Raw genomic sequence first — 19,011 nt, 5'->3', positions numbered from 1 at the left:
TTTAGCTAGCCGAATTCCCACCAGCAAAAATTTGAGAGCATGAATTTTGGTTGGAAAAAGCTCTGATGGAATTCCGACAGAATTTAGCTTAAGCTGTCTTGCCTACACGGTCACACCAAATTCCGACCATCAAGAATGCGGTGACATACAACACGTATGATGGGACTAGCAAAAGGAAGTTCAATACCCAGCAGCCAATAGCTTCCATCTCCTAGTTGAATCTGAGCATGCGTGAGTTTTTGCTCTTCAGAATTGCATAAAGACGATTGGAATTTCTGATAGAAAGTTTTTCCATGGATGGAAGCTATTGGCTACTGGGTATTGAACTTCCTTTTGCTAGTCCCGTCGTACGTGTTGCATGTCACTGCGTTCTTCACGGTCGGAATTTGGTGTGACCATGTGTATGCAAGACAACTTGAGCGAAATTCCGTCGGAATTCCATCAGAGCTTTTTCCAACCAAAATTCAGATTCTGTGTATGCGGCATAAGGCCATAGGGTTCAATATTGAGTTGGCCGACCCTTTGCAGGTATGACAGCTTCAGCTCTTCTGGGAAGACTGTCCACAAGGTTTAGGAATGTGTCTATGGGAATATTTTGACCATTTTTCCAGAAACGCATTTATGAGGTCAGGCACTGAGAAGGCCGAAGACGAGAAGGCCTGGCTCCCAGTCTCCGCTCCAATTCATCCCAAAGGTGTTTTTATTGGGTTGAGGTCAGGACTCGAAGAAACTTGATCATCCATGTTTTTATGGACCTTGCTTTGTGCTCTGGTAAAATTCATTTGGTGGAGGGGGGAATTATGGTGTGGGTTTGTTTTTCAGGGGTTGGACTTGGCCTCTTAGTTCCAGTGAAGGGAACTCTTAAGGTGTCAGCATACCAAGCCATTTTGGACAATTTCATGCTACAAACTTTTTGGGAACAGTTTGAGGATAGCCCCTTCCTATTCCAACATGACTGCGCACCAGTGCACAAAGCAAGGTCCATAAAGACATGGATGAGCAAGTTTGGGGTGGGAGAACTTAACTTGCCTGCACAGAGTCCCGACCTCAACCTGATAAAACACCTTTGGGATAAATTAGAGCAGAGACTGAGCCAGGCCTTCTCGTCTATCAGTGCCTGACCTCAAAAATGCTCTTCTGGAAGAATGGTCAAACATTCCCATTGACGCACTCCTAAACCTTGTGGACGACCTTCCCAGAAGAGTTGAAGCTGATATCTACAAAGGGTGGGCCAACTCAATATTGAACTCTACGGACTAAGACTGGGATGCCATTAAAGTTCACGTAATATAGTTCATAAAGTGGACCCTTTTAGGGAAGAAAAAAGCAATCCCCATAGGTGACCTATAAAATAATGGAAAGAGTTTAGGAAACTTCATTGGCTTTCAACACTTTCCCACTGCAGTTACTGAAGCCATTCTAGTACACGTAAGATTTTTTTTTACAATTTGAATGCTAACTTGGAGAGTAAGCCTTTATTCAGCAAAATCATTTATGACAGAAAAGCACAGTACTTGGGCATCCCTTTAGATTTATGTACACTTATATCACCAAAACTCCCAGTACAGTAAACCTACAGATAGCATGGCACATTTCATGCAACAGGATGCTCATAATTGTATGCCTGAGCAGACTTCCAGGGGTGGCTGTGAGCCAATGATATTAATATGGTGATGAGGACTCTGGGAAATCCTTTCCTCACACAGAAGACTGTTTCCATGGATGCAAGGATAAGAAATCTGAATTTTTTGGCAGTTTAAAAATGTGGCTGCAGACTCAAATGGAAAGGTAATTGTTAATAAAATTAAATTACAACCTGGCTTGTGCAGCACTCCCATAATAGCAATCTGAAATAAAATTGGCGGGTTCTTCAAAGTGAGTGTGGTCTTTCCATTTCCCAGATTATTAATGGCTGTGCTGTGTATACAGTTGGCTCATGCACACGGGTGTACAATTTTCAGCAATTACATCTGTAATTTATAGGGATCTGACCGCAACAGAATTGTAAACCTGGGGCCCGAAGCTGCTAAAACTAAAACTAGAAAAACCTGCATTTATGCTGTATGTATGTAAATGTTTGCGCTAATGTCCACATGCATGCAGTGCAACTGGACCCTACTGCCCGCCACCTCCATATCACAGGAGAACCTGAGATCAGTGCTTCAGGAGCTCACAAACTGAAGTCATTATATGATGGTTAAAGAACAGCCATCATAACACAAGTTTTCAGTATTTTATCTTCCTTTATATTGCTATTAGCAGTTGTATAAAAACTGGACTATATCTGAACAAGTCGTTTTTTCCATCTCATTGCAAGCTTTTTTAAAACACGTAAAGTGACTGGTTGATTCAATAACTCAGTGATGATATCTTTTCCATCCCTTAAACTACATCAAAAGTACGGGGCAGTTGATTCTAACAGGAAAGGCTCTTGTCACAGAAAATGACAAATGCATCTTATAAAGAATAACTCCAGCTTTCTGAATGCGTTCATTATTTATCCATATTTGGAGCGTAACATAATGCATTGTCAGAATCTGCAGCCCTCCTATCCTCCAAACACCCTGCGCCTGTGTCAAATGGATCTGATTGGTCAATCTCTTGATTCATTTAAGAACAGTTTGTGGGACTAGAGTCCTGGATCTCAGAGAGCTCAAACAACCGTGCCACCCACCTTGCAGACACTGGTAAAAAAAAAAAAAAAAAAACTGAAGTACTTCCTGTATGGGAGGGGTTATATAGGGGATCACATCCTGTCTAAAGACCTTTGGTCTACCAGTGCGCAATCACCTGGAGTATAACCCAGTAGGTAATGAATATTAGCCTAACTCTGTGTCCCATGATGTATGAAAAAAAATACATTTTATTTGGGTACAGAGTTGCATGACCGCGCAATTGTCAAAGTGGGAGCAAACTCCCATAGTTGACATTTACCTACAGGTAAGCCTATACTGAGGCTTACCTATAAGTACAGTAAAGATCTCCTAAACATGCACCATTTGAGATTTTTACTTGTGAATGGGCCAGTGACGTCACCGGTTCATGCACTGAGGGAACAGCATGCCTGTGCCATTCCTTCAGAGTCCTGTGCTGTGAATAGCAGCTTCCGCGAGAATGTGCGGCAGTGACATCATTGTGGTGCAGCCAGACGGCCAGAGGACGTCGGGAAGGAAGACCAGGTGAAGATGGAAACCCTGTCAGCGGCAACAGTGCTTTGCTGGAGGGCTTCATTTTAAAGGTAAATTTCACATAACGTGCTAGTAAACGATGCAATGTATACTAGCACATTATACATTTACCTTGCAGGTTAAAAAAAAAAAAAAAAAAAACCAGGGCGTTTTACTACCACTTTAAAGTGAACCAGTGTCGTATCGCAAAAAATGCTCTGGTCATGAAGGGGGGTAAATCTTTCAAAGGTCAGTTGGTTAAATAGGTGCATACCAGTTTTCTTTAATGGGGAATGTTGTGCAAGCACTGCAATGGAGCAATAGTACTGCACTGCTGCTACATTGGAGGTATATCTTGCAGTACGCTTTGGTAGCGCATGTTCCATGAAGTCCACTGTGGAACAAAGTCACAGAAAGTGTCTGAACCCTTCACTTTTCATGGATATTTTTCAACTCGGAGGCTGTCAATGAAGATTTCAGACTATTGACTTAAGTACAAGGCCAATTGCAGTGATGTAGTCGAAGAGAACCCCACACACTAAAAATCAGTATACTATATATCAAGTTATTAATAACTTAAAATAATTTGATGAAAAAAGTACTGAAGGCAAGTGGTATATGATAGCTGTCCTCTAACAGAGAACAAAGTTGAAAATACATATACCTGGGACTATCAGTACAGTTTGTCAAATTTATAAAAAAAAAATACTCTGACAGGGATCCGTTCAGTTGATATGCAATAGTGGTACTAACATCCCAAGAGATATATGCACAAAAAGTTTGGGAGGTAAGGGACTTTTGCGGTACCAAATATTGAAAATAAAGAGAGATATAATGAAAAAAATTAAAAATTTGACACATACTCCACCATATGTATAAAAAAAAAAATCTAACATTTAACACAATTCCCTATGGTCTATAGCAGACACCTAATGCATAAACACGTGACATTCTCTAACACCCCTTTCACACCAGGGCGTTTTGCAGGCGCTATAGCGTTAGAAATAGCACCTGCAATCCGCCCTAAAGAAGCTGCACCATTATGTGTAGTGTGAAAGCCCCGAGGGCTTTCACACTACAGCGGTGCGCTGGCAGGACGTCAGAAAAAAGTCCTGCCAGCAGCTTCTTTGGAGCGGTGAAGGAGCAGTGTGTTTACCGCTCCTCCACCGCTGCTCCCCATTGAAATCAATGGGGCAGCGCTGTAATGCCGCCGGCAAAACGCCGCTATTGTGGCGTATTGCCGGCAGTTTTAACCCTTTCGCAGCCGCTAGCGGGGGTAAAAGCGCCCCGCTAGCGGCCGAAATGCGCCGCAAATCCGCCGGTAAAACGCCGCTAAAAATAGCGGCGTTTTACCGCTGACGCTATCAGCGGTGTGGTGTGAAAGGGGTCTTAGAGACCAATCAGAGGTTCCATCCCAGGAGCATCTTCCTCCACATGGTCGGGGGGGGGGTGCTTTGGATAAAAAATTACTACAACTTGAAACAAGATGGATTTATTCCTTACAGGCGACTAGTTTTCCTGGTCTCAATGAGGGGGATCAGCTATAAGCCATTCTTGTACTAAGGTGGCTCTGGCCCAGTTGGGTGTATTTTAACTCTTCTTAAACTTACTTTGAGATCATTGCCCTGTGTGGGTGGTTCCACTTATAGGGTAAAACTCGAAACTATTGGTGCCTTTGCTTCAGTGTATGATTACTGCAATTGATTCTATGTTATCTGTTGCTTGTGGAGTGCCCGTGGCACTCTGCCTTTGGGATTTGGCCCTGGTGCCATGGGCACTCCTTGCTGTTAGATATTAAATTATACATGTATGTTTCTGGGGGTTTTGTTCATCGTTTTGCAGATGCGTGAATGGATGGAAAGAAAGAAAACATTTTTTTTGTTTGTTTATCTATCTTTCACCGCGGATTTTGTTTCGGGGTACCCCTCCCTCTTTTGGCCACTGGAGGCCCGTATGGACGCCCAAGGGTCCTGTTTTATATGGGGGCATGTGCACCCATGTTTGGGGGCTTATATGCCTTCTCAGGACCCGCTGTGGCTGTCCCTTTAAGGGACATCTCCCTCCGGAGATTTCTGGACCATCACTACCTACGTCCAGGAGGTGTCAGCAGGGTGAGTCTCTCTCTTCCTGTTGACACCTAGGTGTACTGGAAATGATGCTCATTTCCGTTTCCGGCGGTAGTTTGATGACTCGGGACGTCCGTTTATTGCGTCCGCTTGGCGCCATGACGTCACATGTCATGTTTTGGCACCATGGAGAGGGCTATTTAAACCTGGCCTGCCATGGGAAAGGTTGGGAGTGTTTGGAAGCTCGGGAAGTTTGTCGTGTGCATCTCTGACAGGTAAAAAGGCAGCTTTGTGGTCATGCGTTTGAGTATTCGCTGAGCATATTTTGCTGTGTCCTTATGGGTTTTACTCTCTATGATCGTTTCTTTAGATATAATATACTGCAAGGTGGATAGGATCTGGTTCTGCTTGGACTTTGTGGGTTTGCTGTGTTTGGGAGCGAGGGTGCTAACCCTCTGCTCCCTTTCCTCCTCTCCTTCCATTTCCTGTCCCAATTGCGGGCTAATTGGTTAATCCAAACATCTGTAGCCTAGAACCGTCAAAGAGGTGACTTTTTTTATATTTTGAAGTTCATGATGAGTTTGTGCGATTGTTTGCGTTTTTTTTCTTTCATTTTTTGCTTTTTTTATGTTTTAGGGGGCCAGAGAAGTATAATAACACCGAGGGGGTTACATATTTGTTCGTCACTTCTTTCTTTATTCAGATCCCGTGGATATTATCCTTCTGAAGATTTTTTGCCCTTATCCCAAGCTCCCTGATTAACAACAACTCTATGTAATTGACTTATAAGGTGGGTAGGTGTGGTCCCTTTAATGTAGACCTGGGTGGGTCCCCCACCTGCCTGTATCCTTATGTCCTTATGACCTGTAAAGTAGGTTTGTATAATAGTTTATTCAGGTATTACTATGTATATCTTTCAGAGAAATTTGTAATAATTACAACCCTCTCTGCGGGTCTCTCTGGCCATACATGGAGGCAGACCGGCATCACCTGCGGTGTTGATGAATGAAATATTTTGTGAGGAGGATTAACCCCTTCCTGTGTAGAGGTTTCTCTTCCCTTTTTTTGGAGGTAAGGGGACTATTTAATATCTAGGCTTTGCGAGGGTTTTTTTTTTCCCTTCACGCACTCATGAACTGTAATATTGCGATTTCATGGTTGTTGCCATTTTATTTGTATCAAAGATTTTTTTGTCTTGATGCGATTTCTTTATTTATTTTTCTTTTGTTTCTTTATGTATATTTTAGAGAGTAACATATTGTCTTTTTGTGATATGAACACTTCTACTCCCTTGTTCTTGAAGAAGCCGATCAAGGCGAAACATGTTGAACGTACTGGGATGGAACCTCTAATTGTCTCTAAGAGAATGTCACCTGTGTTTATGCATTAGGTGTCTGCTATAGACCATAGGGAATTGTGTTAAATGTTAGATTTTTTTATACATATGTGGAGTATGTGTCAAATAAATTTGTATATTTTTTCATTATATTTCTCTTTATTTTCAATATTTGGTACCGCAAAAAAGTCCCTTACCTCCAAACTTTGTGCATACACAGTTTGTCAAAGCCTGGTCTCTCAAGGTTTATCCCTGGCCACACAAAAACATAATATTAAAAAAATACTCTTCCACCCCCCCTCCCCCTTTGCATGAGTTGGATAGCCAGTTTTCACAATTGCAGGTACCTGGTACGATGGTACGAACGTCCTTCCTATAGAAATATATAAAAAGTATGGAGAAGTGCTGCTGCCCCATTGATATTTCCATTTAACAAAGCCCTCCCCAATTGCAAGCTTCCAGAATCTATGTATGAGGTTGCCATTGTGGTAATACCCAAGAAAGTTAAACAAACCTTCGTCAGGCTCCTGTTACCGACAGACCTCAAAATTCCTACTGAGGTCCTTGTTAACAGGCTCAATAAAGAGCTTTGTGAGAAAAGGACATAGGTCCCATATCAGGGCACAATTGGGAAGACGTCTTGCTGTCCCTCCAATTGGTCTTTGTGCCTCTCACATAGACCCACGTAGATTTTAATCCTTCAGAGTATACAGGACCCCTGAATTTTTGTGCGCCATTAGGGTGTAAAGCGCCCCGTCATGTGCCAGGTGTGGACACCCAGGATCTCTTATTCATCTCATGTGGCGTACAGAGGTGTTTGGTACACTTAATGGGTTACTGGGGATCAACCTTGCAGTTGAACCCCTTACAGACCTTCTAGGATATACTTTATCTTAAATTTTTCTCTAGTTCACCTATCTTGGATATGATCACTCCTTGGTTGTATATCTGTAGATCTTGTTTCCTGCACTGTGCAGCAATTTGTTTCTGTGTTGTACAATCTTCAACAATGAAAAGTTTCTAAACTAAAATCTGATTAAAAAACAATAATAAGACACTTACCTGGATTCCATGAGAACTGCTCCATGTTTCGCAGACATACAATCAGTAGTAGCACATAGTTTGTAAATCTCTCCTTAATATCTGTGAGGGGAAAAAAAAAAAAAAAAAAAAAAAAAAAAAGACAATGACATGAGAAGGTGCCACCAAATAAACTAATTTTGCGAGTCAATATTTCTCAAACATGATAGCTACTACTTTATTGACCGATTCGGTCAATGGACAGCATTTTAATATGCAAATAATAAACTAAACCACAGTGTCTATATCCACTTTATTGATATCTAAAAGCCAACATTTCTTGACAGATTTTCTTTGTGTTGGAGAACATAGGGTAGGTTTAAAACGGGTCTTGTTTCCACCCCCAACCCCCCCATCGATGAGCTTATCTGTCATCACATCAGATTAGCAAAAAACAGCAAATCTATCCTGAGGGAAATCCTCTTTCAGACAGATGTCACTCCAACAAATGTCCCCGTGGGAAGACAGCCCCTCAGAAGCATCAATAAACCCCGACACTGGGGGGGGGCACATATCCCAGGTCTAGGGACACATAAAAGAGCTTTGTAATCTACTGAGTCACTTCTTTGGTTTTATAAAGGGAATATTGGATGATTTCCTGCCCAATTGCTGCCCACGTAATTCCAGCCCGAGGTCACTACTGGGGAAGTCAGGAGGCAGCATCGTTGGACCTCTGCACAGATCAGTTCAGGTAAATACATATACACAGGAAATCCACTGACCACTAACGATAGGGTGACAAATGCCACTCACCACCAATGAAAGGAGGCACACATTGACTGCCTATGAAAAGGTGGTGAGGGCAGACAACACTAACCACCTATGTAAAAGGGGCAAACAGATCACCAATGTAGGCTTTAGGGTGGACCAAAAGCATTCTTTACTAATATGTTTTTTTTTAATGAGGAAAAAACAATCTAAAATGTCACCGACATGACCACAAGTAAACATTGCACATTGTCAATATGTATTTATCTACATTTGTAGATAAAATAGAAAAAAAATTGACCCTGACATTTTGAATATTTTTTTTTATATTGGGTACACCCTTCACCTACCAATCAAATTACTGTAGGTGGTCAGATAACTGCTCTGCATTCCAAGAAATCTTTAGGATTTTTATATCCTGTAAACCTTGTACTGCTCATTACTGATAGTTTTGGCCTAGAAAATTCCCAAAACGAATGCCATAAAAATTCAACAGCACATTTAAAAGGATAGTGCCACTAGGTGGACACCAATTGACTTATTACCAGATTGACTATTCGGCTCATCTCAAAGATGATAAAGATAGTCAGTGTGGGAAGAACTGGGTGCGAAATTACAGCCTTTGGTGGATGATGGTGAATAAGGAATGGAAACGTGTAAATAGTAGTGTTGCTCCTACAATTTCTATTTTCAGAAACAGTTTTGTTTTTCTTTTGCTTTTTGTAACACAGAAATGTACCTTGGGTGGTATGTTTGTCTGTCTGCAGGTTAGTTTTTTTAGTTAGTTGGCTTCTCCCCCCCCCGCAGTACTGGAAAATTAAATCTGCAGGGGTATCTGGGGGGCAGAAGAATGAAGATTTCTAGGAATGGAGCAGCCAAACACAAGCACGCAGGACAATCTTCTTTCATGTAAGTACCCAGGGCCGGATTTAAACTAAAAAAAAAACCCTAAATTTTTTTTTCTATTTTAAAAACAAAGGATTTGACTGAAAGAACATACTGAAGAATAATGAAGTGTGAAAAAATGTATGGACCATTAGGGAAGGTGCTCGAGCCATGTCCAGCTGGGAAGGGTTCAAATTGGTAAATGAACATAATGGGAGTTGTCAAGACCTACAGACAGATCACTGGCAAATACAGCTTGGAGCCCTGGTTCACATTGCAACTCATGTGATTTGACATGCCAAGTCGTCAGCTATTGCCGGCAATGGCATCGTCCAAATTGGTGCGACACCGCACTGATAACCAAAAGTAGTTTCTGTACTACTTTTGCCGATATTGGGGTGTGATTTCAATAGACATCTGTGCAGAAACCCACACAGATGTCTCTGAAATCACCCCTGAAGTCAGGACTGACATGCGAGAACGAAATCGCGTGAGTTTAGCTAACTTGCACAGTTTCATTCCCGCTGTTAGTGTGAACCTAGGCTCAAAGCTCAGATTGTACACCACTGAGGATGTTCGCCACCTTGTTATAGGCAGCAAAAACTTCCACCTGAGAAGCAAGTGGTTGGAAAAAAAAAATGCCACACACTGGATCTTTAAGTTCTTATTTTGAAATTATTAAAGCAATAAAAGTAACATGTAAGCAAAAGGACAAGAACCTTTTTCATCACACCCAAACTATGAGTAATGAGCAAAAATTAGTCACTCATGGTAACTCACAGCAACTCAGCTTTCAGTTCAACAGTTACTCTATAAGGTCTCTTGCATCCTGTACTGATGTTTGAGCACCTGCTTTTTTGGACATCATTTTGGGTACTTGCTTTGGGCGTATTTGCACATTTTTATGTGCAGACAATATATTCCTAGGGAAAATCAATTAATATTTATGGTCAAAAATACTGACCAGAAACGCAGATTTTGCTATATATTTTTCTTAATTTAAGAATACGCAGAACTTCTGTATGCGCCTGTGTGAACATGGCACATTGTAAACAATGGGCTGCATTTCAGGTCAGAAAAAAAAAAAAAAGCAGTGTGCAAGAGGCTGAAGTACACGATTTCTTAATTTTGACATTTGGTCCCTTACACATTATGGTCAGCACTTTGTTAACTATATGCAACATCAGGGATATCATAAGCTTTATACATACGTCACCCTGGTTTGCCATGAACAGGGACCTGTGCTGTAAGGCAGCAGTGCTAATCAGTGTGCTCAATTAACAGTCTGACAAATGGCAACTATACTGCAAACACCCATGTAAATTTTAAAAGGATAAGTATAAAGTTCACCTTTAAAATAAATAAATGAAATAATAAATGCACATTTTTTGCAGGTAAAAAAAATGTGTATTCAGTATTGTTTTTTTTAGGGGCCATGGAAAGCATTGCATCAGAGATCAGCAGTTGGTGCCATGCAGGACTCCTGCAGACCGTCAGTGTAAGCTGTCTGCCCATACATCATATCAATGAACTATCAGAGCGCTCAACAGCCCTGTGGTAGTTCATTAAGATCTACAAGTCGACAGCTGCAAAGGATGTTGGTACTTGTTCGTTCATTCATTCACAGAACTCTGTGAATGAATAAGTGGCTGTGTGGGCACAGCCCCGCTTTTTTAAAAGTTGCAACTGGTACAGGGAGCTTCTCCTCATACTGCTGTTACACCATGTGCTTGAATCTTCTAGCGGCTGCAGGAGTGGGAATGTGTTATATGTTCCACCCTGATAAAATGGATGGAACAATTCCCAAAGGTAAACTTGTCCTTTAAATAACAGGTGAGATTAGAAACCAACGTGTTACAGATACTGATAGGGATGCACTGACTACATTTACTACCGAGGTCCCACCAATTAGGGTTTCGCAAACACTGTATACAAAGAAAGGGAAAGTTATACATACCACTGTTTGACATTTGAAAGAGATTGTTCTTTTCAAATTTCTTGAACACGCTCCCCTTTATCTCTACAAACTGAAATTGAAAATACACAAAATGGTTAATATTTTGAGTAGGACATCACCAGAGAGACCTGAGATCAGTCAGAAACCTCAGACTTAATGCAGTTACTTGGGCAGGACGACCGCCAGCATTTGGGGTCTGGAAATTGGAACTACACATGTGCAGCTTTTTTTTTTTTTTTAAACAGAATTCAAATTAACTGCATAGCTATATACAAGTTATCATTTTCTTTACTGCAACAGAAGAAGGGTTTTAAATGTATCCTATCTCCAGAATACAAGAAACATTAGCGCAAAGCGGGGTATACTGAATAGATCTGCCACTGTCCATTAGAAACATTGGAAAAAACACCTTAGTGCAGGGATATGCAATTAGCGGACCTCCAGCTGTTTGAGAACTACAAGTCCCATGAGGCATAGCAAGACTGACAGCCACAAGCATGAGACCCAGAGGCAAAGGCATGATAGGACTTCTAGTTTTGCAACAGTTGGAGGTCCACTAATTGCATATCCCTGCCTTAGTGCATGGATTGCACAGGAAACCCCTCATGGGCTATATAGCAGACTATTATATATAGTAAAAGCATATTTGTGTATGGGCAGCTTTTTCTCATGCCATATTCCTGCTTGTGAAGGGTATTCAGATGTAACGCATATAATAGTGTGCACGTCTTTTTTTCTGTATATTTTATTTTAATTTTTTTTATGATACTGATGTACCAATAAAATATGCTTTTACTATAAATAATAGTCTGCTCAATAGTCAATGAGGGGTTTCCCATTCAATCCATGCACGCAGCTGTTTTTTCCCCATCTCCAGAATATACTTCATAGCAAAAGAACAGACAATATGCATAAAGAGAATAAAGAAGAGAGGAAACTAACAAAACCATTTTGGTTCCTTACTAGTCATACACATACATGCAGAGAATTAATCCAGTTAGCTTCTCATAAGTTCACCTTCCACATGTATTTAGGCTGGAACTTGTAACATGTTCCCTCTCCCAGCAGCTACAGCCTCCCCCATGACATCTAGCGGGGATCTTATCCCCATGTCAGCTGACACGATTTTAAATTTACGTTCCACCCACACGTCCGCATCATTCATTCACAGTTGGTGTGAATGCACGAACTACAATCAGCCATTGCGGCCAATGACTGGTAGTTCTAAATGAACTGGCAGGTTGCTGATGGAGGTTGCCCCATAGTTCGACAATTCCTTCAGCTTTGTAAACAGTCAGCCTGTATGGAGGGATGGGCAAAAAGCTGCAGGGCTGGTCTGCAAGAATTTAGCATTGCACCCCCGATCCACTGATCATGGGTGCAATGCTTTCCAGACTCCTTAGGGGAAAAAATAATAAATGCACATTTCCTGCAAAAGTATGCATGTTTATTATTTTTTCCCAAAAAGTGAACTTATCCTTTAAGTAGCAATTACAGTGTTCAGGCTCCTTTGCACAGCCGCAGTTCTCTCCTGTTCTAGTGGGGGAGGGGGGATATTGCTTGATTACCCCATTAACACAGTCAGGGTCACAGTCCACTATTTTGTTCTGCTGGTAAGGAGCCTTCCCAGCTAACAGAACACAAGGATTACGACTAGCGGTTATAGCCGCCAGCGGTAATTGCATGTAAAAAAAAAAAAAAAAATCAGACTGGTCGTACCCAAGTTGATTGATGAATGGTCCTTGGTGAACTAGCCGAGATTCGGTCTATGGCCGAGTTAAGCTTGCACTGAGAACTTATTTTCAGCAGACCAGTTAGGAATTGCCATGAGTGCTCGGTCTGCTGACAATATGGCTGTCAAACAGCTGCCAAGTGAGTGGAGCAACAAGGCAGACACTAGCACCAATGATCGGATATGGGGGGATAGAAGTAATGCAGGAGAGATGACAGTACACTGCTGTCCAGGGAGGAGTAAAAGCACGAGTAAGGCTACTTTCACACTGGGGCGTTGGCGGTAAAGCGCTGCTATTTTTAGCGGAGCTTTACCGTCATTTTTTGAGGCCCCTTTCAGGTGAGAGCGAGGCACTTTTAACTCCCGCTAACATCCGAAAAAAGGGTTAAATGCGCTGCATTGACGCTTTTTCCGGGCGCTGCCCATTGATTTCAATGGGCAGTCTTTAACACTGAGGCGCTTTACAGGTGCTACAACACTAATAGCACCTATAAAGAGCTTCTCCTTTCATTTCAGTGTGAAAGCCCGAGTGCTTTCACACTGGAGCGGTGCGCTGGAAGGACGTAAAAAAAAAGTCCCGCAAGCAGCATCTTTGCAGAAATGTAGGAGCGGTGTATACACTGCTCCTAAAGAGCCCCTGCCCATTAAAATTCATAGGCAGCGCAGCCGATCCGCCGCCCTCCACAAAAATAACGGTAAAGCGCCGCTAAAAATAGCGGCGCTTTACCGCTGATGTCCCCAATGCCCCAGTGTGAAAGTAGCCTTTAAGTTGAATTCTAGTTTGCAGCAGTCTATATTTTTATACCTCCCCATCCCACTCAGACATCTCTTTCTCATGTAAATGAAACTGGCTCTATAAAAGCTATGTGTACTATCGAAGATGCAGTAGCAGTGACTGATGGCCTGGGGGCATGTCTATGACAGTCAGTGAGTCCTGTATGATGTTGGGTGTCTGAAGACAGAAAGCAAGCCTGCTGCAAAGCCCTTGAATACAACTTTAGAGGCACACGGTAGAGAGTGCAGAAGAAAAAAAAAGTGTATAATTGGACTTCACTGACATGACAGGCTTCTGGGTTTGCAATACATTTCGGATGTGGCAATCAGTGTGATCATATGACAATCTACAGAGGGGGAGAAAATGAAGGAGCAACAAAGTTTCAATCCCTCTCCATTCTGTCCAAAAGTAAAAATAAAGTTTTGCCTAAAGTTCCACTTTAATAATGGCTTCAGCATCCACCTCGCTCAAAACACTTACATTGTTGGACATCATAATGGTAAGCAGCGACTTGTTGTGAGAGTTGAAGGCCACATTGAGCGTGGTGGCTTGCACTAGTATTAGGATTGCATGTAAAACTATGAACGGAGAGGTTAAGGAAAGTGTCAATGTACATTAGACCACAAAATTGTAAAGAAAAATGTAAACACCTGTGCTGTTTCCTGTTCTTACGCTGTAAAGGGAAATTCTTGTCAGTGATGGTTTATGGTTAAATATTTTGACAAAAAATGCAGATTTAGAAATGACAGGTGTTAAATCAAATGCACCATGCTAATGAGTATAACTAAATCAGAATAAAACAGATGCGGTGAATATACAGGACTGTCAATGTCTGAAATCATTTCCACATTCAAAAAAATAATAATTATATATATATATATATATATATATATATATATATATATATATATATACTGTATTTGCTGGCGTATAAGACTACCTTTTACACTTAAAAAAAATGCCCAAAAATCGTGGGTCGTCTTATACGCCGGGTATACAGGTATGCAATGCTGCCCGATGGATGTCAGCCCCCAAATGTCTGCTAATACTGTATGTGACTGCAGCTACAAACAGTATACGCTGTTGAGCCAATCCCAGCGAGCGATGTATTCTATTAAGAGAGAGAGAGACAAGGGCTGACGATGCTACAGCCTCTGCCAATCCAAGCAGGTATTCATTAAAATAATACACCGCTCACCATACTTCCCTGGGTAAATCCATTCACTGATCTCCTACTACTATACATCCTACTGTTTGCCTTTGAGGTCCCAGGCACCCAAGAGGGACAGGTAAATCTGGGACATATGACAGGGGGGTTATTAAATGCATTTTGGTGGACAATTCCCATAGAATGTAACCCAAAAGTGGTATAGGTTTGGTTAGTGAAAAATTCTACTTTCCAGTGTTGTGGCATTCAATAGATCTGTTTGTGTTATTATTGTTTAACTTCAATGATTTTTATTGAGATTTTCGCAAATACAAAAAGATAAGTTAAGGGGCCAAGGTAGCATAGCCTACTACATTCTAGAACAAAAATTAAGATACAGTTGAGTAAAAACGTTAACATAGCATAAATCACATTTGGGCTTAAGTGTTACATATATTGTTGGCGATAGGCGAGGGGTGAAGGCGTCGTCCCCACACCCAATCACTCCATCTAGGGGTTGTGTTGTGGGATGGGAGGCGAGACCCCCCCCTCCCCCGCTCAGCGCCAACCTACCCCTTCCTTCTCTTTCCCACCTCTTGCCCTACTTTAATTGATATACTTTTTAAAGGTTTTCCATACATAAATAACAATATTGTGCTGTATAGAAAAGGAGAAGAAGAGACAAATTACGTATCGAGCAAGTTAGTGCACTGAAGCTGCTATGCACCGCCTACTCATCAATGCCTCCCCTTGATGGACTTTCCCCCCACCCTACCCCCCCCAAACCTCCCTCCCACCCACCCAGCCCGCCTCGAGCACGCAGCGCCGGCAACAACCGTCTCAGTCGTAGCCAGATAGCTATATCCGTATAAGCAAAAAGAGAAAGAGAAAAGGAAATTTTTGAAAAAGGGGAGAGTAGAGGAAAGGAGAGTCCTCTCCAAAGTCCACCCCTAAAAAAAAAAAGATCCACGTAAGGGGGAAGGGAAGCTCCTCCCTACCACCCACCCAGCGGATTCTAAACCATTCATATATTGACCTCACTCCAAAGGGAACCCCATATCACTCAGCCAAGGATACCATAATATCTCGAATTTTCTTAAATTATTTAGCTTTATAAGCATTGCTCTCTCACACCATATTAAAGAGTTAATTGCATTAACCCATTGTCCAGTATCCGGGGGATCCTTAGCTTGCCAATTAATTGCTATCAATCGCCTAGCTTGATATAAGCACTTCAGGACGGATGGCTTAATTGGCAGAGGAATATTTACCCCTTCAAATATCCCCAGTAAACAGGCCCTGGCCTCGGGTTTCAGGGTGGTCTTAAAAGCTCTATTTATTTTAATGACTATTTCTAACCAGTAGCTATACAGTTTTGGGCATTTCCATACCATGTGGAAGAGATCACCCGGTGCCCCACATCTAGGACATTCATCCCTAGGTTTCCTACCCATTCTCCATAGCTTCTGGGGGGTGTAGTATGCCCGGTATATAAGGAACAAATGGGACACTCGCTGAGATGGAGATATAGAGGCCAAATGCCCCTGTTCAAGCGTTTTAGCCCATTGTTTCCGAGATATCGGGCCAACATCCCCCACCCAACCCTGCCTACTCTTGGCTGGGCCTTCACCTTTCAAGAAACTGCCTCTAAGCTTTGTATATAGCCGCGAAATCTGGCCTTTTACATGCCTACGATCTATAAGGGCCTGGAGCTGGGGGATTTCAGTTCGCTCAATAGCGAGTGACCCGTATTGGGCTTGAATTGCATGTCTCAACTGCAAATATTTGTAGAACGACCTATTAGGGACATTAAATTCCTGTCTGATAGTTTCGAAGGGTTTCATTACGTTCCCCTCAAAGAAGTGCACTATTCTATTAATCCCCTGACTATCCCATTCCGGAGCTTTATCTACCTTGTTTAATTCGGGCAGGTGGCGATTACACCATAGAGGGGTATAAGTAGTTATTCCCGCGTATCCTAACTTTTGCTTTGCTTGCTGCCATACCTTCCTCATTAGAGTATTAGTAGGGCATCTGTAGGAAAAGGCGTTAGCCTCCAGGGCTTCGGGTACCAGTTTATGAGGTGCTCCCAGCATCATCAACTTATGGTTTATAGGCCCCCCCTCTTGGAGCCCTGCCCCTGCTAAGTGCTGGAGTTGGGCAGCCAGGAAGTATGCACCCATATGGGGTATGGCCAACCCTCCCTCCGCGACGGGGAGCTGCAGCGTATGCAACCCTATCCGAGCATGCCCCTTTTTCCAAATTAATTCCCGAATAAGCGAATCCATGGTTTGGAACCATTTCTGGTTAATCCAAATTGGAGAGTTGTGTAAAATGTAAAGTATTTGGGGTTGCCAGAGCATTTTTACTAGGCTGCAGCGTCCCGCCACCGAGAGAGGGAGGCCACACCATCTATTAAGTTTCGTCTTCATTTTCAACAGTAGTGGTGCCAAGTTCTCATTGGCATATTGACTTACGTCCCCAGATATCCAGATGCCCAAATACTTCAGCTTAGTCACCGTCTCCAGGCCTACTATCGTTGAGGGCACCCCCTGTTCCCCATACCTGAACAGTGGTAGAAGAGCTGATTTGCCCCAGTTGATCTCTAAGCCTGATTGTTGACCAAACTCGCCTATCAGATGGATCACTCTATTCAGGGTAGAGTCCACATCGCCAATAAAAAATAGGAGGTCATCCGCGAATAAGGCAATTTTTTCCTCGTCGCTACCCCGTCGAAATCCCTGTATATCCGGACAAGATCTTACCAGAGCCGCAAGGGGCTCCATGGCCAATACAAATAGGAGGGGGGACAACGGGCACCCCTGCCTTGTACCTCTCTCCAGTTGGAATGATTCAGAGACTTCAGTACCCATCTTAATTTTGGCCCTAGGTTTATTGTACATTAATTTTATCCACTGGATAAATACGGGGCCAAATCCAAACCTCTCTAGGACCCTCCACAGATAGCCCCATTCCAAGCTATCAAAGGCCTTAGTAGCATCGAGTGCTAAGATAGCCCCCACCCCCTCATTATCTCTGGGTAATTGGACATTAAGAAAGACTCTTCTAATATTGGTGCTGGTTGCCCTACCCGGGATAAAGCCCGACTGATCTGGATGTATGAGTTTATGGATGTGTGTATTTAACCGAGTTGCAAGTGCTTTGGCTAGTATTTTGATATCCGAACATAGCAGGGATATCGGTCGGTATGATGGAACTTCCTGGCAGTCCTTGCCCTCCTTCAAGATTAAAATAATATTGGCCTCCCGCATCGAGGCGGGGAGCTCCCCCGTCTCCAATGCGTGATTCAATGTCACGAGGAGTTCCGGTAGTAGGGCATCCCCATAACGTTTGTAGATTTCTACTGGGAGGCCATCTGGCCCTGGGGATTTATCGTTGGGCATTGCGGCTACTGCATTTTTTAATTCTTCCAGCGTAAGTGGTAGCTCAAGGGATAATTTGTCATCCATTGATAAAGTTGGTATTGCTGACCGAAGTAAAAAATCGGTAGCTGAATTACCTTGTTCCTGGATGACGGATTTATATAGATTTTTATAGTAATCATAAAGTATCCTCATAATCGCGGGGGGGCTGGAGACAAGATCACCTGTAGGAGACTTAATTACCTGGGCTACTGTTGGCGCACCATTAGTTTGAACCAGGAGAGAGAGGGTTCTACCTACCCTCTCTCCTTCGCCAAAGTAATGCTGACGCTGAAATATCCGCCTATTCTCTGCTTTTTTTAGGAGAGCTATTTTATAGACTTGTTGACTGGCCACCCATTCCCGCTGGCTTACAGTCGATGGAGCTGCTATGTATGCCTGTTCTGACTGGGCGACCTTATTTCTCATTGCTAGGTCCTGCTCTCGAGCTTTCCTCTTGATAATTGCGACTTGTTGTATTAGTGTGCCCCTAATATAGGCTTTTAGGGAGTCCCAGACTATACCCGGAGGGGCAGAGCCCCTATTTATTTGAAGAAATTCCCCTATCTTGTCCTGGGGGGGGCTTGGGCCACCCATTAATGCCAGCCAACCCGGGTTTATCCTCCACTCTCTTGGACCTGGTCTAGCACCCAAAGATAGTATCATGGACAAGGGGGAGTGGTCTGAGACCCCCCTTGCTCCGTATTCTATCTCCTGGACCACCTCCGCGGCTACT

General features: G+C 42.7%; 1 protein-coding gene across 1 annotated transcript in view; it reads right to left on the bottom strand.

Moving 5' to 3' along the window:
* The window catches only part of TAPT1 (transmembrane anterior posterior transformation 1), a 125,328-nt gene that overhangs the window by 31,595 nt on the left and 74,722 nt on the right, over nucleotides 1-19,011 (bottom strand). Inside the window, exons 6-8 of the mRNA XM_077477742.1 lie at nucleotides 14,187-14,284; nucleotides 11,200-11,269; nucleotides 7,632-7,712 (exon numbers count right to left, since the gene is read on the bottom strand). Coding sequence (XP_077333868.1) covers nucleotides 7,632-7,712; nucleotides 11,200-11,269; nucleotides 14,187-14,284 — 249 coding nt within the window. The remainder of the gene's footprint in view (nucleotides 1-7,631; nucleotides 7,713-11,199; nucleotides 11,270-14,186; nucleotides 14,285-19,011) is intronic.

The sequence above is a fragment of the Lithobates pipiens genome, unplaced genomic scaffold, assembly GCF_037356315.1.
Source record: "Lithobates pipiens isolate NorthernLeopardFrog02 unplaced genomic scaffold, aLitPip1_a1.2 Scaffold_13, whole genome shotgun sequence".
In the NCBI taxonomy this organism is placed as follows: Eukaryota; Metazoa; Chordata; class Amphibia; order Anura; family Ranidae; genus Lithobates; species Lithobates pipiens.
The sequence above is the reverse complement of the archived record's forward strand: the minus strand, read 5'-3'. Positions and strand labels throughout refer to the sequence as shown.